General features: G+C 67.0%; 1 protein-coding gene across 4 annotated transcripts in view; it reads right to left on the bottom strand.

Moving 5' to 3' along the window:
- RARA (retinoic acid receptor alpha) overlaps positions 1-23,677 on the bottom strand; it is a 60,039-nt gene that overhangs the window by 15,782 nt on the left and 20,580 nt on the right. For 3 of the 4 annotated variants that reach the window (XM_067541260.1, XM_067541259.1, XM_067541263.1), the window contains exon 2: positions 17,564-18,055. In XM_067541260.1, coding sequence (XP_067397361.1) covers positions 17,564-17,741 — 178 coding nt within the window. In that variant the 5' untranslated portion in view covers positions 17,742-18,055. Of the gene's footprint in view, positions 1-2,068; positions 2,365-17,563; positions 18,056-23,677 lie in introns of those variants that run through there. The other variant, XM_067541262.1, reaches the window with a different exon arrangement.

Here is a 23,677-nt window from a genome sequence, read left to right as displayed (position 1 = left end):
CCCACGCCTGTTCCGCAGAGCCCGGGGCAGGGCGAGGCGACTGGCACGAAGAGGCCGGCCACCCCAGAACGCTGGGATCCGCGGGGCTGAAAGTCCCAGAGAGCCGGCACCAGGCGAGGAGCTCCCCCTGCATGGCACCGGCTGGCGCTCTCCATGGGAACGAACCAGCGGGCGCGCGGCGCTCCGTAACGAGCTGGGCATCCCTGGGGCACCGAGCAGGGCAGAGCCCCAGAGTCCCCGCCCGCCGAGGAAAAAACCTACAAACAGCAGAGACAGAGCAGGGCAACCTCACAAAGGGGGGGGCCTGCACCCTACCCGCATTCAGTGAAGGGGGGGGTCTGATTGCTCAAACTACTGCTGGACCCCCCCCAACCATGGACATCTCACACCACTAGGTGACGCTCCCCGGAGAGGCCGAGGGTATGAGCCACACGCGGGGGGGGGGGGGGGCGTGCTGCTGGCTTCGGGGGGGCCCTGGACCAGGCGCAGACGCACCAGGCCCAGAACCTGGGTCCCAGCCCCTCGGCTAGGCACACACCCCACAGTGACCCCCGCTCCGAACCCAGACAGAGCCGCCCCCCAGCGACCCTGCCCCCGCACGCAAAGGGGGACACGGCCTCTCCTCTGCCTTAGATCTGATCCCAGCAGCCCTCTGCGCAATGTCTGCCCACTGCCTTCACACCCCCTTCACGCACACACACGCACACTAACACACACCCTCCCACACACCTCCCCTCCATGCACACGCACCCACCCCTTCACGCACGCACACACACACACACACCCCTCCACGCACGCATACACACACACCCCCTCCACGCACACACGCACACACAAACACACACCTCCCCTCCACGCACACGCACCCACCCCTCCACGCACGCACTCTCCACACACACAATTCCTACCTGCGCGCTGCCCAGCTTCACACATCTCCTCCACGCACGCGCGCACACACACACACACACAAACACACACCTCCCCTCCAATCGCACACACTCTCAAACACACACACACACACACCCCTGCACGCGCGCACACACACTCACACTCCATGCACGCGCACACACACGCCCCTCCAAGCCTCTCACCAAGGCGCCAGGGGACAAACCGGAGCGGTGAGCTCAGCCGGTCTGTTTTGCAAGTCTGCCCTGAGCCCCGGCACTGGCTCTAAAGGGGCCCCGCTGGGCTGGCCGTGGGGGGACTAGACGGGGCAGGACGCCAGCCGGCTGCTGGCACGAACGCCTTGGCATCCTGGCAGTCCCCACACTGCTGCCCACCGTCAGGGGGCCTTTATGGCAGGTTGGCAGATCAGCTGCCCCCGCTGCACTGAAGTTTTGGCCTCTTTCCCCCCAGCCCCAGGAGGGGTGGGAAGCGATTCGCTTTGGCTCCCGGGGCTGGGGCGGGCAGAGGGAACAATAAATGGGGGCAGCCCGGTCTGGTCTGCGAGAAACAGGCCCAGCTCCCCGGCCGCCCTTCGGAAAACGGGGTGCCCGGGGGCCCTTCACTCCAGGAATGAGTATTCGGGGGCCAGGAAACCGTGACCCCCGCCTGGGAGCCCCCCCCAGCTGCAGAGATACAGCTGGGATAAAGCCACAGGGGAGTATTTAGTTAATTGGATTGTCAGCCAGCTAATCTGGGGCAGTAAATGCCCCCCAGGGACAGCACCGCTCCCCGCCCGCCCACCAGGGCAGCTTTTAAACACATGCCCGTCCCCGAAACACCCACCGGCCGGGCACCCCAGCATCTCCCTGCCCTGCCCCTGCCAGGGAGGGAGGAGGCGGAAACTAACTAGGCCGAGGCGGGCGTGGGGCAGCCCCCAGGGCAGCCGGACCCAGCCCAGTGGATCAGGGCCGATTTGCAGGAGACTGCTCCCAGCCCGGGCTGGGTCTAACTCGGGCCGGGCCAGGCGTGGGGAGGGCCCTGAGCCGCGCTGCCCCCTTTGCACACCTGCCCCCGCCCCCAAAGCAGAGCCGGGTAGCCCCGGGGCCACTGGCCCTGCCCTGCGCCCGGCTCCGCATCGCTCCCGCCGGCGGGCCGGGCCGGACCGAACCGAACCGGTACCTACAGCGGCTGGAGCTGCCCCAGGCCTGGCCGCGCAGCGCGGCCCCGATCCCGTTGTCCTGCAGCGAACAGGCCCGGCTCCGGCTGTCAAAGTCCGTCCCGAGGAAGGGGCCGGGGCCCGATCCGGCGACGTCCAGGCTCTCGTACATCCCCGCGGCGGCGGCTGCCTCCCTCCCGGCCGGGCCCGATCCCGCTCCCGGGGGGCAGCCGGGGAACCGCCCGGCCCGGCCGGATCGGGCCCCTCAGCCGCGGGCTGGGCGCCAACTCCGGCCCCCGGCCGGGTCCATCCTCCCGGGCCGCCGCCCGCCCGGCCGCTGGGTCCGGGGCTCCCCGGAGAGCCCGGCCCGGCCCAGCCCGGCCCGCCGCGCTGCGCCTCCCCCGGGCGCGTCTGCGCCGCGCGCCGCTGAAAATCCCGAGTCCTGCCGCGCGCCGCCTCCCAGCGGCCTTAACCCCTGCGTGCCCGGCGCGGGGACCGCCCGCCCCGATCCGGCCCGGCCCGGGCCCGTTCCCCTAACGCCAGGCGGCGGGGCCCGGCCCGGCCCGGCCCGGCCCGGCCCGAGGAGGGCGCAGGGCCGCGGTCCAGCTCTGCACCCCCCCCGGGCTCCAGCCCCACGGCACCAACCCCACCGGAGCCTGGGCCCGCCCCGGCGCCCCCACGCCGGGCACACACCCACACACACACACACGCCCGCACCCTGACACGCCCGCACACACACAGGTCAGACACGTTCATGCACACGCCGGCAGGTCACAGACACGTACACACCTGCGCCCACACCCCGCTCCCACACAGACACAACACACCCTGTACACACAGGCACCCACGCACACCCCCCGGCCCCGATCCTGCACACCCCCCGAGCGTTTGTGCCCCTTTACGTCCTGTGAACTCTCAGCACCTGCCCCGTAGAAAAGTTTGCCAGATCTCTCTCTCTCTCTCTCTCTCACACACACACACACACACACACTCTCTCTCTCGCTCGCAGCAGGCTTATCTCACTCACACTGTTCACCTCAGAACAATCGCTCGCTCGTCCATTGCACTTATCAGGAGATGGCCCAGCACTGCACAATTTTTAACGTGTTTCTCCTTAACACCTCAGCGAGGAAGGGCAGGGCTCTCATTCCCACTCTACACATGGGAAACTGAGGCACAGAGCAACTAAGTGACACTAGGAACCTCTGGAAAAAGCTGGGAATTAAACCCAGACCTCCTCCATCCTGGTCTAGTGGCCTAACCACTAGGCCCCCCTGCCTCTCAGCCACATATATTCACATTATCTCACTCTCCCACTCGTGTGTGGGCACACACCCAGCCAGCCCGATTTGTATCTGCAGATACGCAGTGTCAACTCCCAAGAGTGTCAGAGCAGCCAGCCCGGCCCTCAGCTAGACGCGGGCAGAGGCCCGCGCTTGTCCAGAGCTCAGTGCTAGAGCAGAGCTGCAGCTAGTCGCATCGTGCATGTACAGCGCAGTGCACAGCTCATCGTTTTAGTACCACGTGACTGGTGGCAGCACGGGGAGCCCCTGCCCTGGAGCAGGACCGGCCGCTGCTAGGGGCTGTACAACGGCCCAACAAAAAGATCGCGCTGGCCCGAAGGAGCGTATAGGCAATTGAAGGGTAGGGGAGTGAGCGTTGGAGGGGAATTCGAATCACGCAGGGCCTGTCTCCCTGGCGGTGGGTTATGGTGCAGTTCTTACAGCGCCAGCAGGGACGAGCTACAATGCATTTTAAGTGAGGGGCAAGGGGCCTAGCCCAGTGGTTCTCAACCAGGGGCACATGCCTCCCTGGGGTACGCAGAGATCTGCCAGGGGCCAGCCCCTCATCTAGATGTGGGCCCAGTTTTACACCAGGCTACACAGAAACCCCAGCGAAGTCTGTGCACACTCACATTTCACACAGACCCGGCCTCGGTTAGACAGCTCTGTCACCCTGCACGGCGAGTCCAGTACTGACATTCCTAGCGCTTTATTTTGCAACGAGACGGTGAAAGGCAGCGAGTGCCCAGGACTCGGGCGCTGGGACACGCTGGAGTGGTAGGGCCGATTGTGGGGCGAGGCGTTTTTAAGTGAGGTGAAACTTGGGGTCCCCAGGACAAATCAGGCCCAGTAGCTGGGAAAGGCTGAGAACCGCGGTGCTACGTCCATGCAGCTGTGCGATGTAGGTAAGTACGTTTATAGAAATCTACAGAAATACACTCCCACGCCCCAGCACACCCCCACCCACCGGGGGGGGGGTACTCCCTGCACAGCTCGAGCACTTGCAGCCCTGCCTCTGGATCCGCTGCCCCCACCAGCCCCACGTGTGCAGACGAGGAAACCCAGCTCTGGTTCTCACTACACATTTACACCACCGTCACCGCGCGTGGATTTCCACACCTCTGAGCTACGCCGACCTGCGCCCCGGTGCAACGGGAGAGCTGCTCCCGCCCACACAGCTGCCCCGCACGACCTACAACCTGCCCTCTCCCCTCTCCTCCGTTTCTGAGTCATGGGGGGTGTGGGCCTGGCCCTGCCACAAGCAGCCCCGTGGTGCAAGGCATGGCAGACTGGGGAGAGCTCGCAGGCGTTTCAGGCCCTTACCCAGCCCAGACAGAAACGCCTTCGAAATGTCCGGCAGCCCCCCTGCAGCAGTTCACTGGGGTAGCCGCCGGGAGGGGAAGGAGCGTGCTGCTCCGAGCCCCAGGGAAGAGACAGGCTCCTTGGACCGCGAGTTCGAATCCTTCCAGGCTGCACTTGGCTTTCTGCCGCGTGTGCGCGGGGTGCGCGAGGGTGAGCCGGCAAGGCTTTGCACATCTGGGAAGGGTGAGCTCCCCCGCGTCTGAGCGCCAGCACCAAGATCTGGGCACGGCGGGGCTGGAGGTTGTGTGGACACAGCCCCTGCCCCAAAGAGCTTCCAATCAGAAGAGGCAAAAAGCAGGAGAAGCCAGTGCTCGGCTGCCCCCTCTCCCTGACACCAGAGCAGTGCCGTGCCCCCACCAGTCCCTCGCGCCCAGCCGCAGAGCTGCCACCCTCTAGCCCGGGGCCGGCGCCGCTCGCTGGGCCATTGCCTCGGGTTTTCTCCTGCTGCGAGTCAGCAGCAGCCCACGCGCCAGCCCCCGATGCTGCAGCTGCTGGGCCCCCCATCCTGGCCTGAGCGAGGGCAGCAGGCTCGGACTCTGTGCGGGGCGGGGCGGGCCAGGCCAGCACCCCTCACAGCCGGCTGGGGGCTCCGGGCGCTTTGCTGGACGTGCGAGCTGAGCTGTGCGAAAGCATCTTTATAAGCGGAAAGCTGCGCTCACAGTGCCGGGGGGGGGGCAGTAAAATCCCACACCAGCTCCCCCCGCTGCAATCCGGCCAAGGAGCGAGATACAGGGCGGGCGGGCGGGGGAGGGAGCTCAGCCCCATTTCTTTCTTCTGTCCACCCCACCCCCCCAGAACAATTGAACTCCACTAGCAACGGGGGGGGGGGAGGGGGGGACCATAAAGCACCCCCTACGCTCAAAGGTCAGGAAGGCACAACCTGGCTCCCGTGCCAGCCCCCATCCCGACTGTCCTGGGGTCCCTGCCCCCACCCCAAGGCTGCTGCTTAACTTCGCCTGGCAATGCACCCGGCAACTTCAGCCACGCAGCTGAGTGAAAGAAACCAGGCCCCTCTTCTCCTTATCTGCATCTGACAGGGCTTGGGCCCCCCCCCCCCTGCCCCTGGCCTAAAAAGTGAACAGTTGGGCTGAGCTTGTCTGTAAACTATGCCCCCGAAAACCTGGAGGCAGGGCTGGGCCTGTGAGAGCGAGAGCGCGCTCACTAGCGCCTGTTTAAATAATAATAGAAAGTCAAAGGCTTTGCTTAGCCAGCAGGTTTCTGAACAAAAGCCCAGCGCTCGTCCAACTTCCTGCAGCGAACATGACAAATGTCTGCTCTGACTCATGCACTGGGGCTGGGAAGAATGCTGGCCTCCAACCCAGGCGGGGAGAGACAGAAACAGGCCGTCCTGCGCGAGGAATGCTTTACCTTGGGGGGGGAAACACACACACACACACACACACACACACACAAAGCCACTGCCCATTTCGGTCCCTTGGCTCCGGATTCCTTCCCCATCCCCCGGAAACAAGACAAGAATCATTTACACAATTTCACCGCCAAAGCCAAAATGAATTGGGCAACTTGGAGCCATCGGCCAGGCCGGCCCCAGGCCAAGCGAAGTATCGGCGCGCGGAGAGCTTGGCCCGTCCCTCCCCGTCTGAGCCTGGCACAGAAGCCGCCTGCTCGGCCGAGGGCCAGGGGCTGAGCTGCTCCAGGCTGGCTTTCGAGCGGGACATGGCAGGCGTAGCGAGAGCCCGCGCTCCCAGCTCCTCACCCCGGGGGCTCTCCCTAGCGTACGGCCCTCGAGCCCTTTTGGTTTTTTTAAACCCTCAGCCATTTCCGGCGCCCTGGAAAGCCCGTCGCGCACCAGGAAGCGACTCTCGGGAATCCTGGTTGTGGAGCCGCGGTGGGGTTTTTTCTTAAGGAACTGGCGATTTTTAGGCCCCCACTTGAGAATCCGGCAGGAGCTGGATTTTTCACTGGGCCGGCGTTCAGCCTCTGCCAGGCGTCCGGAGCTGGCACCCCCACAGTGGAGGCACCGACCGTCACGAATCGCTCTTGAAAATCTTGGGCCCCTTGTTTATTCTTGGTCTACAGCGGCCCCCTCGAGTCACCGCTGCGTGCCAAGCAGACAGCGGGTCAGACGGTACCAGGCTCGCACCAACGCTCCCGGGGCAGCTGGCAAGCTCCCGCCCAGAGGAAGGGTCTGCTCAGCACGAGCACGGGGGCAGGACCTGGCGCCGAGGTTTCTGCCCCAGATCTGACTGAGTGTCAATGTGGGTTACGCAAACCTCCCCCCCCCCGCCCGCAGAATCCTGGAGTCCTGAGTCGCTGCGTAGCAGGACCGGAAAGGCCGCTCGAAAGCTGCTTTTGTGGCAATAAATTGAGCAGTCACAGCTCAGAAAACATCCCGCAGGCCCGCCCCCTTTTCACCATAACCACAGCCAGCCAGGCAGGCCACAGACAGAGCCTCAGTGCACGGCAGGGCTGACTTCTTCATCACACCGCAGGCAACCCTGCTCCTAAGTGGGGGCCCCGGGATTCTCTGGGTTTTCCCGGCCAGCCCGTGGCTGCAGGCGAGGGAAACATGCTAACGGCCGGGAACGAGGCAAACCCACAGAATCCAGCCAGTTTAAACAAACCCCCAAACAGGCCATTTGCTGATCGCGCAGCAGTGAGATGTAAAACCTGCTCGCCTGTACCATGCAAATCCTCTACCGCGGAGCGCCGTGTCCAGCTGCTCGCGGCTGTACCCTGCACCTACTGCCAACACCCACGTGCGCCGAGCGCAGCTTCGTCCCTGCAGAACCCACGTAAATCAGCTGAGGAATGGGGCATTTTCCACAAAGCACTTACCAGGGAGCAGTGGAACGCATCCCCCAGGCCACACACACCGTCCCTCTCACAACCCGCCCCGAGACACGCGCGCGCGCGCACACACTTCTCTTCCCAAAATAAAAACACCAGCCGCCTCCGGTGACAATTTCATGATTTCATCGGGTGAAGAGTCAGGCTCCTGCCCTGGACGTGTGAAACATGGTGAGAAAACGTTTCTCTGATTCTCACCACCAGGCTGTTACTCATGCAAAGTCCTGGTTGCAAACTGAGGAGGGTTGGGTCAAGGAAGGAGAGAAGAAAAAGAAAATAACTAGAGACGGGAAAAGCGGGGAAAACCCAGCCTCTCTCGTGCTACTGCTCGGAGACAACCTTGACTCCTCCGAGGTCAGCTGTGCACTGGAGCGTTACAGAAACGCTGGATCTTGCAGGCACCGCACAGGTGATGAACGCCATAGAAACGGCTCGAAATAGACGACGACGTCTTCCATGAGGCCCCGTGCAAACATGCAAGGAGGTCTTGGTTCTGCACTGGTCCCGAACGGCCAACCAAAGCCAGGCCATGCTGTCTCACCCGTGGTATTTACCGTGCGCTCGCGCCCATCAGCACCTGAGCAAACGTTTCACCAGGGCCAACGTCTCCAAAGAGGGTCTCCGATTACAGAGGCCTGAGCACACACGTTTGATCTGCTCCCCAGAAGTGCTGAGCGTCTCCAGCCCCGTGGGCGCGGCGGGCGAAACACGGCGCCTTCCCAAATCCGCCCGGCCAAGGAGGCACCAAAACTCAGTGGCCGCTTTTGAAAAAGCTGCCCTTTGTCTATTCTCTCATCACAACACATGTGATTGGCTGCCTACAGTCAGGTGGGGTGGTTTCCAGTCCCTGATTGGATGGCAAAGAGGGGAACTCAACACATTGAGTCAGTTTCAGGGAATTTTTGCAGTTGAAAATTCTTGGAAAAAATCTAAAATTTCCGAACCCCAACGGCAGGTTTCCGGTTGGACGCGACCCTTCGCGTCAAAGATCTTCCCCGTGCTAACCAAAGAAGTGACAGCCGGCCGGAAGGAGCGAAACCAAACATGCAGGGTGCCCCGGGGCCAATCTTTCCCGCAGAGTTTTGGTTCACACGGCAGGTTTTGGGCACTTCGCTTTCTGCCCTGATTTGGGATGGAAAAAAGTTCAAAATGTTGAAAACGGGGGCAGGCAGGGACAGCATCCCTACGTCTGCCCTCGCCCGGCAGGCCTGACTGGAGGCTGCCAGGCCGGTCGGTTTCACTCTCCAGGTCCCTTGCCCACCGCAGCGCTCAGGACTGCACCGTGCTCCCCGGGGACCGCTGGTAAACCCATCATTCAGCGCCCCGCGCAGCCCAGAGCTCCGAGGGTCACGGAGGGGCAGCTCTCCGGAGAGGTCAGCACCCGACAGGCCGGAGGGGTCGGAACAGAAGCGGAGACTGGCTGATCATTCCTGGCCAGAGTTTTCTTGAGCAAACTGCTTGGGCCTTCCCCGAACCAGGCAGCCTGTGGCAAGCCCCAACCCGAGTCCCCGGCTTTTTGTCTGTCACGCGATGGGATCAGAGGGCGCTTTCCCGGTGCCCCTTTGCAGCCCCTTGTCGCTGCCGAGCGCGGCCAGACAAGCAGCTATTTCAAGTGGGGCGTGCGCCCCGATACCTCGGTGACGGGCCCTGACAGGGACAGACAGACAGACAGCTCCTCCCTATGGTCACCTCTGCTGAAACATGCTGAGCTGGGCCGGGTGCAGGGTTGTGGCCGTGCGCTGGCCTGCAGCTTAGCTGGCTCCTCAGCCCCCTTCCCCTGGTCTCTCAGAGCTGCTTACGCTAAGACCCCCCGGGTCTTTACAGGCAAACTGAGCCAACCCAGCAGGGCTGGGACCCAGATCCTGAACTACCTGAGGGATCCCCCCCTGCCCCCCGCAGTGGGATTTAGCCCCAGCCGCAGGAAAGGAAGAGGTTCCCAGGCGGGCCAGATCACAGGGGCTGGCCCCTGAGAGCAGATGTAATATCCTGCCTGTCCCCACCTACCGACAAGCCCAGAGCCTTGAATTCCCCAGGGGAAGCTCCCCTGTTCTTTCGTAGCCTTTGGGGCTTCGATTGAACCCCCACCCCCCACGTGCCCTGGCCCCAGTAGTATTTAGCCCAGGGGAAGCTGTCAGCAGAACGCAGGGTCCCCTGCCCTCTGCTCCGGCCTGCCTGCACTATTGTTTCACTATTCGCCTCCCTCTGTCCTCGCTCCTGGGTTTTTAAAGGGGCTCCCTGATCAAATCCTTCTGCTTTTGTCTCCCCCTGCGGCTTCCTGCCCCCCCCCGCCCCGCTCCCTTCAAAAGGGGATCATTTATCCAACTCGGCAGGCTTTTGAGAGAGGCGAATTCCAGGCTGGAGCCACAGCTCCCCCCAAACCTGCCCGTGACAGGATGACAGAGAACCAGCCCTCCTTAATGGGCTTTCCCAGCCGCCGGCGGCTCGTTAATCTCTACCTCCGCCTCCAAGGAGGGTGCAGGAGAGAAAAGGCCAGGCAAAGGGAGTCCTGGAAGGAGCGGGGAAAGCTGCCCCGGCCCGCTGGAACGATCAATCACGGTCCTTACAGGAGCACCGGGAGGCACCGTGATCAGGGCCCCGCCGGGCGCTGCCCATACTCAACGAGGCAGGGAGCTCGCCGGCTCCGGCCAGCGCGGGTAACCAGCAGTGAGGGCGGCCCCGCGTGGGCAGCGCACGTCCAGGGCAGACCCTGGGTCCGCACCTGTCTCGCCAGCCCAGCTTCGCTGCAGGACAAACCCTGAATTGCCCAGGTAGGCGCGGAGGACGGCCCCGGCCGAGCGCCAGGAGTTCTGGGCTGTGGCTGGTTCCTTGCGTTGGGCCAGCTCCACCCGCCACCTCCCGGAACGTCCGAACTAACTCGCACAGAGGGGCTGCCCCGGCACGGGCCTGTCCCAGGGCAACAGGGGCCTGGGCTGTTCCCGTGCCGGGTCCCCTCGCGGCTGGGAGCACGGCTCTGAGGGGAGTCGCTCCACTCCGACACTGCACACGCCAGCTCCCCGCAGCGCCGTCCCACCCCACTCCGGCCGCCCGGTCCTCACCGCCTTATGCCCCCTCTCGGGTCCTCCACGCGCACCCCCAGTCCCCCTCACTGGCGACAATGGGGCGGGGAGCACATTTCAAACTGGCTGCATGGTACCCCCCAATCAGGCAGGGCTGGGGTAATGTAAATAAACTGCTAAACGCACGAGGGAACAAATCACACAGGCCTCCCCCAACCCAACCCGAATTTATGGGGCTCCCCCATTAACGACACTCGCTCCCTCCTCCCCGCAAAATCACCACACGTAGCAGGGGTCCCCATAACCACAGCCGCATGCACATGGGAGGGGAAACTGAGGCACAGAGTGGGAACTGACTGGCCCAAGATCACCCAACAGGTCGGGGCAGAGCCGGGAATAGAACGCAGGGCCGGCCCCGGCCTCCCAGCAGCTGGGGCACAAGGCGGAGGGCTACAGATTTCACTCCCTCCTTTGAAAGCACAACTCACGCAGGCAGCGTCTGCGGCTCAGCCCGCGCCCGGGGGTGACGGGACACGGGGCCGGCGGCCAGCTCAACTCCCCCTGGGATGAGCCTGCGCCATCCCCCGGCAGCCCTGCAGTGGGGGTGATTTTGCTAAGAGTCACCTAATCATGGGGGGGGGTCATTTGGGGCTGGACTACAGCTCCCAGCATGCAGCGCTCCATTCCACTCAGCATCCTGGCCCAGTGCATGCTGGGACCTGTAGTCTCTGCAGCCAGCCCAACCCATCCCTGCTCGGGGCTTTGCTGGGAGAACTGGCGGCTGTGGTGCCATAAGGAGCCGGCAGGGAACTACGTGCCCAGGGGGCAGCTGCACTGGGCACATGGCGCCTGGGGAGCGGGAACGGACAGGTCCCCCCTACTCTAGAAAATCTGGGGGGATAATCACTTCCCAGCCCAGGGAGCTCCCCATGGCGCCCAGAGCCCACTTAGGGGCCATTTAACACCCCCCCAGACCTCCTGGTGTGTCTGGCCAGGTCACACCACGGCTGGGGGGCCAGGCACACGTGGCCTGGAGACCACGACAGCTACCCGAACCCGGATCCAAACACAGGTGGGTCTGCAGCGGGTGAGGGAATTAATCCAATTCCAGGCTGGCAATGGGGGGGACGGACCATCAGGAGCACCAGGCAGTGAAAGGGCTCCAGTCCCCCCACCACAGCCTCCCCCGCAGCCCACACAAAGGTCAGGGAACATTTCGATCCGGCTGTCGGCTCCCATTAGCGGGAGGAGAGTCACCCACAGCCCCCCACCAGCGCACGGGGCTGCAGGCCAGAGGGCGAGGTCGTGCCCCAGCCCTGCCACCCTCCATGCGGCCTCAGACACATCACCCCCAACCCCCTATGCCTCAATTTCCCCGTCGTCAGACTGACGCCCGGGAGCTGCTCCGCAAGGCAGAGGACTCATGGCCTGGGCATCTGGGCGGCTGCTCCCGGCTCCGCCCTGGCTCAGCACCGCAGCCAGCAACGCACCAACCCCCCGCCCTTCCTGACAAGCTCTTGCAGCAGGCGGCTGGGGGGCAGGCGCCGTGCCAAGGGGGCAGCGGAGAGCCCTGGGCCCAGCTCCCAGCACAGGGGCTCTGCCCAGCTGGAGGCTCTGCTAAGCACAGGCCCCGGTTCCCCTTTTCTGGACGTCAATTGCGACATCGCAGAAACCGCGGCGCAGGGACCTGCCAACGCCCCAGTCTGGGAGCGGCCTGGGCAGGACGTTCCCAGGGCGGCAGGGCTGGGCACAGGGGGCTGGAGGGAGGGGGCTCAGCTTGAGGACGGGGCAGCCCGGCTCCCAAAGGGACCCCCCCGCCCGCGGTGCTGACTGCCAGTGCCAGGACCAAGGGCTCCAGGTGAGGGCCGTGGGTCCTGGCAGGGCAAAGCAGCGTCTCCCACTGGCCAGGCAGGGCCCAGCACTGGGCGGGGTGGGTCGCTGTGGCCCCTCTGCATGGCCCCCTCCCTCACAGCCAGAGCAGAGGGGCAGGGGCCAGGACGCCTGGGTCCTACCCCCATCTCTGCCACCGACTGCCCGCGTGACCTTGGGCAAGTCCCTGCCCAGCTCAGTGCCTCAGTTTCCCCACCAGGGGTCGGTTACTGCTGTGTGAGTAGCGCGCCGGGTGGGGAGGGCGCTAGGGCAGAAGCTGGGCTGTTTCTGCACCTTTCTGCGGGCCGCCCCCAGCCTGAGACAGACCCGCTCGGCTGGCGCCAGGCTGGGATCCCTGGAGGCCAGGGAGGGGCTGGCCCTGGGGCGCTGGCCAGACCCCAACCAGGAGCAGGGGCAGCCCGTGGTGCCAGGCGCCGCCCACACACAAGCCACTCCCATCAACTTCCCCTCCCCCGGGCTAGGCAGGAGCACAGCCAGGCAGGCAAGCAGCCAGCCAGCCAGCCCCGCCCCCCCCGCGCGCTGGCTGGAGGCAGCGGGAAGCGATACAGCTGGAATCCTATTTCCTGCCCCATCACAGTGTGGGGACAAAGAGCCCCGAGACCCCCCGGGCCGGATCCAGTGCCGGCAGCTCCCCCGGCCCCGCGGCTCGAAATATTCAGGGAGCCCCCCCCCCACACACACCAACAGGCAGCGTCCTGCCGGGCCAGCCAGGGACTCTGTGCCATGGGGGGCACATGACACCAGCACGGGGGCCCTGCTCCGCCCGGGCACAGGGGGCTGTGCTGGTGCCTGGCTCCCGGGGAGGGACCTGCTCAGGGAAGCTGGGGGGGGGAGGGGAGGGATCTATCGCCCACCCAAGGGCAGAACAACCCCGGAGGCAGCCAAGCTGGTGGCAGCTGCAGCACATCTGGCGCAGCTGGGCAGGGGAATGACCGCGCGCCCGGCCCGGGGCAGGAACGCCGGATGGGCCGTGTTATGGTTAGGCTGGGGCTTATCGCAGCCCAGCCCGCAGTCAGGGGAGGGGGGGCACACAGGGACAGCTGCTCAGCCCCCCCCCGTCCCCTGCACTGGGCCCCCTGCTCTGGGGGAGGGGGAACAGCAGCAGCTGGGCCATATGCGGCTGCCCCAGAGCCAGGGGCTGCCCTGCCGGCGTGTGAGGGGTTAAGGCCCAGGGGGTCTCATCCTGCCCCACCCCACCTCCCTGCCCCCCAGCCCCACTGGGGAGTGCCACACACCTGGGCAAGGTGTGCTTTGCCTACAAAATAGTGTAGGTCCTACCCAAACAGGGATCTCCCCGCCCCCAAGCTCCCCCAGCAACCAAGCGAGGGGGCCTGTGGCACCGGGCGCTGCCCAGAGCCCAACCAGGAGCAGGTTCCCCCCCACACGGAAAGACAGGGAGGAGCCTGCCCCGATCCGGGGCTTTGGGGAAACCGAGGTCGCCCCGGCCCCGCCGGTTCCCCCGCCCCCTCGATCGCCGCACAGCTCAACAAGAACTGCAGCCACACCGGACGCTCGGGGGGTGACACGGGAGCATGGAGCCGCTGAGCCGAGCCAGCCGCCCGCCCCCCGGTGCCAGGGCTCGGCGCCAGGCCTGCGTGGGGGACACACGCCAGCAGAGCCTGCGGCCAGGGATTCTGTTTAAAGCGACCGCATTAAATATTCACCGCTCCTTTCAGCGGCGCATTAATAGTGCAGGGCCTGCGGGCGCGGGGGGGAAGGGGGACGTGTTCAGAGAGCTTCACTCCCCCGCCTCGCCTCACGGCTGCCCGCACTGCCAGGGGAACCGGCCGGAGGGGCTGGCCCCAGCGCAGAGACCCTGCCGGCAGCTCTCCAGACTGGATCTCGCACTCGGGACCCGGGTTGGCCGGCCCGCCTGGCTGCTCTGACGGCCCGAGCTCCCCAGGGCCCTGCGCCAGCCCGGGCAGCAATGGGGCAGGCACAAGGGCAGAGATGGGAGCCAGGCCCGCTCCCCACGGGCGTCCTGTAGCGACCCCACCACAGCTGGAGAAAGGGCGGGACAGTCCCCGGGGCACGGCGCGGCTGAGGGGGATCAGGAGCTGTTCCCCAGGGGAACCTGCCGAGCCCCAGATGGAGCAGGGCCCCCAGCACCCCCAGGCCAAAGCCACAGCCTCTAGGTGCCAGAGCAAGCAGCCCCCCCGAACGGCTCCTGTGCCCCCAAATTAACCCCCAGTTCCCAGCTGCCCATCAGCTCTGACAGCCGGATCCCACCACAGGAACACGATTAGCCCCAAGAGCCAGGCCACGGCCCCCACGGGGACCCCCCGCTCCCCACACATCACCCCTCAGCTTTGCATTTATGGCCCCCAAAGCTCCTGCCCCACACAGCCAGCTGGGCCCTGGCCTTGGGGTGGAGGGGGGCGCGTCCCCCCAATGCCTGCACCTCTGCTCACCACTCCCCCCATAGCCCCTGCCAGCCACAGATCCCAAAGCACGGTAAGGGTGGGGCACCGGTGCAATCCCTCTTCCACATCTGGGGAAACTGAGGCACGGAGCAGACCAGCGACTCGCCTGAGGGTGCCAAGCTGGGAATAGGATCCAGGAGTCCTGCCTCCCACAGACACCGCCTAGACACAGCACTGCCCTCCCACCCCCACCCCACGGACAAGCTGGGAGAGCCCTGCCGGCCCATCCCCCATCTCTGGCCCATCGCCGCCGGCCCAGGAGCGAGCCAAGGTGGCCAGCGAGGAGCCCCCCTCCCCAGGGGCGATTACTGGGGCAGGCGACGAACGAGCCGTCGGGGCAGCCGAGTGGATTTATCACGTCCCCCGATCTGCAGCCAGGGCCCGGAGCCGCCAGGAGGGGCTCGGAGGCTGAACAAAGGGGCCATTAATAACCAGGCCGGGCCAGGCCGGACGCAGCCTTTATCGGGAGCAGGAATTTCGCCTCCATCTCCCCCTCCAGCGAGCCTGGAGAACGGGGGGGTCCCAATCCACTCTCAGGCAGGGGGTCCACGCACCGGGCCCAATGGCGCCCCCCCCATGCCTGGCCCGGTGGGGAAACTGAGGCAGAGCTCTCCCATTCCAGGGCAGTGAAGGGGATAGAACCCAGGAGTCCTGGTTCCCCCCTTCTCCCGCCCACTGAGCCTTGGTTTATTCTTCCAGAGCAGCGCTGGTGGGGGAGGGGGCAGACATTTCCCTCCTCGCCCCCGCCCCCCGCCACATCTGCTGCAGAGGTGCCAGGCAGGGGTGCAGGCAGGGCACCCGTCAGACACGTCTGGGGCCAGCCCTGCCCCACCAGGCCACTGGGCCCTGCGCCACTTCCCAGGCGGGCGCGACCGGCCGCAGCGGGGCCCGCGCTAATTCAAGCAAGATTCCCCTAACCAGAGCCAGCTGGGCCGAAACACGGCGATTATCCACTCACCGCGCGGCTCCAATTAACACCCGCCGCCCCCCGCGCAGCCGCCCGCAGCAGGCCCGCAGCGCCCACCGCCCAGCCAGGGCTGGCACAGCTCGGCACCGCGCTCTGCCCCCCGCCATGCTGCACCCGCCATCGGAGAAGGCCCAGCCAGACTCCAGACACCCAGGGCCTAGTCCCGGCTCCACTGCGCATATCTGGGCCTCAGTTTCCCCTCCCACCGGTGTCCATGCAGGCAGGCAGTCTCCTGGGGGCCCAGCTGTCACTCGGGGCTGCGCCGGCCCTGGCCCCCGGACCCCGCTCTCGGCCTGGGGGTGGCCATGGATGGGGAGAGGTAGCTGGCCGGCTCCAGGGCCCCACGGCTGGCACCGGACACTCCCCGTCATGTCACACACAAGCTGGGGATCCAGCCCGGCCAGGGAGCATCGGGCACCAAGAACCGGCCCCGCTGGGACCCCCAGCTCCTGGCACCCAGGGACGGGCTGCGAGAGCCTGACCCACTGGGGCTGCACGGACGGGGATCCCCTGGACCACAGGGCTAAGCGTGGCAAGGGACCTGCCAGACTCCTATGGGGGGGGGGGGGACGACACACGACACGACGACACACCCATCTGCCGTAGCCCTGCTCAGCACCGAGCCCCCCAGCCTGGGCCTTCCACCAACACCAGCCTCAACTGGGGAAACCGAGGCACCACAGTCATGCAGCAAGTTAGCTGGAGAGCTGGAAATAGAACCCAGGAGTCCGGGCTCCCAGGCCCTGCCCCCGCACTCCAGCCACTAGACCCCACTCTGCTTCCCAAGCCAGGCAGAGAACCCAGCAGTCCTGGCTCGCAGCCCGGGACGGGGGGGGGGGGGGGGGCTGGTCCTGGCAGCGGCAGGTTTGTTTATCCTTTGAAACCTGCATTTCCTGCTGCACAGGCTATTTATAAACCCCCCCTGCCCCCCCCCCCCCGCGGGCACTGGCTGCCCAGCTCGGCTCAGCGGCACCAACATGGTACAGTGCCCCGGGCCCCTCGCCCCCCTCCCCCGCAGCAATCCCAGGAGGGTTGGGGGGGGGGGGGGGGGGCCATGCCCCAAACACAGCCCAGCCAATCAGCAGCTGGTGTCCCAAGGCCCAAGCTTGGCTGCTCTAAGCCCCGATTGGCTGACAGGGACCTGACATCACAGGGAGAGGAGGGCTGCATGGTCCTGTTAACCCTCTGAGCGCTGGAAGGGAGCAAGGAAGAGGGAAGCTGGGGGGGTGTCTCCCTGGCTCAGCAGCACCTCCCTCTGGCTGGCTGGCTCCAGCACGACGCCCCACTCGCGCCCCCCCCCCCAGACAGGAGGGCAGCATGTGCCAGGACAGGAGGGGCCTGGAGCCGCCCAGGGAGGGGGGCAGGCTATAAATAGGCGTGTCCCCAACCCAGGGCAGCGCTTCCTGGTGCTGGACAGCGATTTCCCCTCCCCCAAAGGGGGCAGGACAAGGGGGCAGAGCGACCCAGCACCTCCCTCCCAGAACAGAGGCTCCCCCACTCCTGAGACCCCCCCCCGCCGGCCTTCAGCACAGTCTCCCGCAGATCGCTGCACTGCACAAACCAGCACCCCCTGCAGACGGGGAAACTGAGGCACAGAGGGGCAGGAACACACCCTAGATGTACGGCATGTGTCCAGCAGAGCCAGTCAGGCCCAGCAGTCCTGGCTCCCAGCCCCCCTGCTCCCAGTCAGATCACACTGCGCTGTCCCGGGGCGAACAGGCATCAACACGCAGGCAGGGCAGGGGACACAACCCGGGCACGGTACTCACTGGCTGGCGAGGGGGTGCTGTATCCACTCACGGGCAGCTGGTGCTGCATGCCCGCCAGCGCCCCTGGCGGCGAGAGCCCCCCGATCATGTGCGGGAAGAAGAAGGCGTAGTGGGGAACCGGGTACCCATTGAGGTGCCCGCCCCCCGGCGTGGGGCAGGAGCTGCTATTGCTGGTCATGGCGTGGGGTCCCTCTGGCGTGGCGGGTGCACACTCCTGGGGGAGTCTCAGGTGGGAGGCTGGGGCTCCTCACAGCGCGACGGGCAGCGCCATGGGGCCGCCCCGGGGCCTGGGGTCTCGCTGTCTCCCCAGGGATGTGGCGCTGCTGTGGCTCCCGGCCGGCGCCCACCGGGGCCCTGGCTCCGGCCACAGGGCGCCCGGGGCAGCCTCCCCGCCCCTTCCCCGGGGCTCTGCGCAGCAGGCAAGTCCTGGGCAGCAGCGGGCAGGGTCGGCAGCAGGTGCTCGGTGGTTCTTGGCCCGCGTCAGCGCGGCACCTGCAAGGGAAGCAGAGACAGAAAGAGGCGGGTTAGAGAGAGGCACCCGATGCCCAGCCCTGAGCTGACACCCGGGCCAGGGCACGCTCAGGAGCCTGCCAAAGCCAGTCCCCGGGCACGGCGTGACGCACTGGACGCCCGGGTTCCAGTCCCAGCTCCACCCCTCCCCCTTCTCCGTGCCTCAGTTTCCCTGCGGCCAACGTGGATGCGAAGACAGCTCAGTCACATGGTGCCACGCCCGGCAACAGCGCCGGGTGCAGCAGGAGAGCAGCACATGGGCCCCTCTTCGGGCACCCCTGGCCCCGACCCGCAGCCCCAGGCTCCCCCAGCGCCCCTCAGTCCTGACCCGCAGCCGAGCACAGGGCTCCGGGGCAGCGGGTGGGTGGCGACGCTCGGCTCCGGGCAGAGACCCGGCCACATCCTGCCCAGGCTCTGGGGACTCTGCCGCTGCCGTTTCCAAGAGGCCCCAGCACCACGCGGACGGCGCAGCACGGGCTGGGGGGTGAGAACTGTTTATACCGGTCGTGCCAAGTGCTGCCGGGCACCGCGCCAGGCACTGAACGAGGCGCACGCCCACTGCACGGCCAGCCAGGGACCCACAGGCTCCGGCCTGCCACAGCCCCCCCGGTGCCTCCCGCCTGGGTGCCTCCTCCCCCCACATGCACAGGTCCCCGCCGTCCGCCCCACACACACGCCCTGGCGCCCGTACGCTCTGCCCCAACGCCCCCAGCCGAGGGTGGAGCGGCTGCAGACGAGTCCCGTGTGCTGATCTCTGCCGCCCTGACCGAGGGCTATTGAGAGAGTCCCGGCTCCCTGCTGCGCCCACTGGGCCACGCTCCCTCGGCAGAGCCGGAGGAAGGGAACTCCCAGCTGTTCTGTGGGGACAGGGAGGGGGGGGGGGATCCAACCTGTCCCTTGCTGGAGCTGGCTGGGCGGGCGGGCGATTTTTCCTGCAGTCCCGCGGCAGGGCCTGGCTGGGGCCCGACGCTTCCTGGAACACGGAGCCGCTTGCCAGGAGCCACGGCCAAGCCCCCGGCCTGAGAAACCCCCCGGGCGCGGGCGGGGGCGGACTGGGGTGGCCACGGACTCGCCCAGGCCAGGCCCCATGGGCCCCACTCATGAGGGGCTGGGGAGCCGGGCTCAGGGAGGCGCCAGGGCACCTGACGCTGAGGGGCACCGCCCCCACCCCACAGCCGCGTGCCCGGCTTCCTGCCACTCTGCTTCCGGGCGAGGGACCTGCCCCGGGAGACGGGCTGGGGCAGTCAAAGAGATCTGTGCCCACAGGGACCAAGAGGGGCCACCGCGGATCCCGGCGCTCCCTGCCCACCCCCCAGAGCTTCGGGGCTGGGAGCCAGGGCCCAGGGAGCGTCTGCCAGGCTGGGAAGCAGGGGACAGCGCGGGGGGGGAGCAGGGGTGAGACCGGACAAGCCGGTGGTTCCTCAATGCAAAGGCTGGCACCCATGGGCAGCCGATGGGGATTTTCCCCTCCCTGGACACACGGGGTGTGAAATACGTGCTCCAGAGCTGGGCGCCCCCCTGCAGCCCCTTCCTCTGCCCCACACGGAGGGGCTCCTGCCAGCGAGGGGCACAGGACACGCCAGCACAGGGAGCCGTGGCGTGGCAGGACATGCCCACCCCACGCACCACTGGCCGAGTGGCCCCCAGGCACCGGGCTGCCCTGAGTACGAGAAGGGGGGAGAAACAGGGGGGCCGGGAACAGAACCGAGGAGTCCTGGCTCCCGGCCAGAGACCAGGAGCCCCAGGGCGCTGCTCCCCGCACCAGGCGATCCCAGGGGCCGGGTCTGCACCCCCCTGCCACGCCGTTACCACTGGGAAACGCCCGGCCGCGTCCGCCGGCACCGCTGCTTTGCCCGCACCGTCCCCAGGCGCCCCCCCAGCGCAGACGTAGGACGGCTCCGTCCTCTGCGCTGGCAGATGGCACCATCCCGTCCCCCCCCGGATGTAACACACGCCCTGCGGGCACGCGCCACCCGCCAGGAAGGCAGCCCCATGTGACGGGAAGCGGTGCCAACGCCCTGGGGTGGGGGCATCGGGCAGGAGACGCCGGCAGAGGGCGAGCGCGAGGACGGGCAGCTGCAAACCCCGGCTGCTCTCCTGCGGCGGGCACAGCCCCGACCACGCACTTCCCGTCACGCCTGCGACCGCGGCTCCTCACCGCAGCTTCCCCTTCTCTGCTCTCGACTCCCGGCCCAGCTTTCGGGGCGGCCGAGCCTCGGCCCGCCCGGCCCCCAGCTAGGAGGGGCAGGGAGAGCCCGCAGCAGGGAACGGGGGGAGCTCCATGCAGCCCCCAGGGCAGAGCCGGGGGGCTCGAGGCAGGTGGCCCGCGGGAGGTGCCCCCGTCCCGGGAAGGGAGGCGCCCAGCCCGACACCCCCAGGGCCAGATGTTTACGGCTCTGTTGCCATGGCATCCCCCCCCCCCCGGGATGGGGTAGCAGGCAGTGCCCCAACAATCTGAGGTGCGGTCCCAGCCTGCGGTTTCCTCCCTGCTCTCAGCAACGCGACTGTGCCAGGCTGACACGCACGGGCCCCACACCCACGCCAGGGGCACGGGCAGAGCGGGAGGCGGAAAGGGGAACCTGGGGCTGGGACGGCAGGGGCTGCAGGTCGGGACCGAGGGGCACCAGCCGACTTGGGCAAACCACAGCCGCTGGGACGTATCCGGTGCCCGGGGCTGGCGCCTCCTGAGCCCGGGCCCTGGGCTGGGGGTGCCAGGGGGCCGCGAGTGAAGCCGTGCCGGGCCCAGCATCCACCAGCCTCCAGGCTCTGAGTCACCCTCCCTTTTCGCACATCCGACGGGGTGAGTCACGCCAACGGAGCGCCCGGCCCTGCACACGCCGGGGGGGCGCCCAGAGCCAAAGCTTCCAACCCGCCGGCTGCCGCAGCAGAGGCCGGCTCCCAGGAGAGCCCCCCCCACCCCGCAGCACTGCCAGGGCAGGGAGCAGCCGGCTCCACGTCCCTCCCCGAGACCTGCTGGTAAAATCCCAGGCAGACCCGGGGAGGCGGGTCCGGCCCCACCCTCCGGAAAAGCTGCTGGGAGTCATGGCCCACGACCCCCAGATCCCCCCCCCCCCCAATTAAACAGCTGGTGCTGGCAGAGCTGGGGCAGCAGGACAGACAGACCCGCCTGCCCAAACGCCCGCCCAGGGCACCCACACACACACACACACGGGCTAAATCCTGCGCCAGGCGCCCCGGGGCATCAGCCTCCAGCGACCGGCACATGGGGGCTGCGCCCCTACCCCACGGGCTCGAGACAGCACCCCTAGCAGGCCCAGAGCCAGCCCGGCAAGGGACCAGGGACAGCTGGCCCCACCTCCCTGCCCCCCAGCACAGACCCAACCTCCGCCTGCTGCGGGTTAAGCTGCAAAATGAAATTCCACCTGTCACGGGCTCCGGTTACCGCCAGGAACGCACCCCCCGACCGCGCCCGCCGGCCCAGACGCCCCGTTCTCTGGCGACAGGTGCCGCCTCCGCCCCCGGATTAAACCCTCCGCCCGCCCCAGAAAGGGGAGCCGCTGGGGCCCAACGGGAGCCAGCTGGGCAGTGAATGGCAGAGCTCTCAGCCTTGGCTGCCGGCCCCGGGCTGGGAGACGGAGAGCGGGGGCTGCGGGTCGGGAGTGAGGGGCACCGGCAGAGCTGCGGGGGGCGGGGGGGCCAGACTCCCAATTGGCTGTTTACATGGGAGAGTTACCGACCCCCCAACTGAGGCCCTGCCCGTGGGTGTGCAGAGGTTCGGGGCCAGGCCAGCACATGGCACCAGGGCCCCCGTCCCCCTCTGCCCAGCAGGATGGGAATCTCTAGGGCAGGGCCACTCCAGGTATTACCGTAATATGACTAATATGAACACCTCCAAAGCCGAGAGGAAAGCATCATTCGCACCCGGCTCCGGAGAAGAGCCAACGGCAGCTCCGCATCCCACCTGTGGGCATAACACAGGCCCCGCTCTGCCCCGCTCGCCCCACACGCCAGGTGCCCCCAGACCCGGCTCCACCCCTGCACCGGCCACCCCGGGTCTGGGGGAGGCCTCTCAGGGGAGGGCAGCCCTAGACATGCTGCCCCACGGACGCCAGGCAAGGGGGCAGCGGGAGGTTAGCTCGCGTGGCTCGGCTCAGCCCTGGCCCGAGACGAGCGCCGCTGGTCAGCGCAGCTGGGACCAGAGACCCACAGCCCGGGTGGGGGGTGGGGCGGCGCAGGACTCCTGGGTTCCGTTCCCAGCTCTGCCAGCCACTCGCCGCCCTGGCCTCGCTGCCCCCGCGCAGCACGACGCCCCAGACGCTTGAGGGGCAGCGGAGGCGTCGCCTCTCCAGGCAGCTGGGACTGAGGCCAGCGAAGTCACGCGGGGCGGGGGCCACCAGGCTCAGCAGAGGGAACCCATCGCTGGGCAGGCAAGACGGACCGGGTTGGGAGAGTCCCCGGAATTGCGCCCTGGGGCCCGACACGGCAGTGACCCCGGGCCAGCGACAGGGGCAGCAAGCCTGCCCCACTACAGCCCCCGGACAAGCTGCCCTGCCCCAGGCCCGCCCTACAGGAAGCGGGGGTGTCTGTTGGGCAGGGCAGAGCCTCACAGTCTCCCGCCACACGTGTGTGTGTGTGTGTGTGTGTGTGTGTGTGTGTGTGTGTGTGTGTGTGTGTGTGTGTGTGTGTGTGTGTGTGTGTGTGTGTGTGTGTGTGTGTGTGTGTGTGTGTGTGTGTGTGTGTGTGTGTGTGTGTGTGTCAGGATTTGGATGCAGTCCCTGCACTCCCCGCCCCGGCTGGAGCCAGCCCAGGTCTCGCTGGTGCAAACGGGAGCCAGCTGGCTGGGTGGCACCAGCCAAGGCTGCAGACTGACACCCCCGGGGCAGAAAACCAGAACCGGAGCAAGAAACCCAGCCGCTGCCGTGAATCCAGAGAGTGCCTGGCCCAGAGCGAACCCGCCAGGCGGGGGGACGCTCCCCATCCCAACTGGGGGGAAACTGAGGCAGGGAGCGATTCAGTGACTCACCCTAGGTGACCCAGCAGGCCTGCAGCAGAGCCCGAGGCTCCCCCGCCCCCGGCCTGGTGCCACCCCCAGCTCTGCTCCAAGCAAAGGGTTAAAGCAGGTTATTTATCCCCCCTCCCTCCCCAAGTGACTTCAGACCCCCCCACGGCGCTAAGCGCCTCCTGCCGCGGGAGAGATTAACCCATTTTCTTTAATCAGCACATTTGTCACTGACAACGTGCTCACACCCCGAGGCGGCCGTGGGGGGGTTTCATTACTTCACCCCCTCTCCTGGGACGGCCTCGCCTCCTCCAGGGCAACTCCAGCCCTCACAGCCCCCGCCTGGCTCCTTGAAAACAGGGGCACCGCGCCCAGGGCCCCCAGCCCCGGCCTCCCCATAGAGCCCGCCCGGTACGGGGGGCGGACACAGGATCGGTCACGGCCCCCTGGCAACCCCAGCCTGGCATTGCGCCAGAAGGGATCCCAGGGCAGCCCTGGGGACGGGCCCTCCCCTGCTCCGTGTGGGCACAGAGTCCCGCAGGGTTCTGCCGTGGGTCAGGGAGGGGGCGACCAGCCGAGCGAGGATTTCTGACACAGCACGGGGTCAAGGGGGCACAGAGCGTCCCCAGGCACAGCCCGGCGCA

This window comes from Emydura macquarii, unplaced genomic scaffold (assembly GCF_026122565.2).
Source record: "Emydura macquarii macquarii isolate MOO-44397 ecotype Brisbane River unplaced genomic scaffold, CSIRO-AGI_Emac_v2 contig_629, whole genome shotgun sequence".
Lineage (NCBI taxonomy): Eukaryota > Metazoa > Chordata > Testudines > Chelidae > Emydura > Emydura macquarii.
Note: the sequence above shows the minus strand (reverse complement) of the source record. Positions and strands in the feature narration are given on the sequence as shown.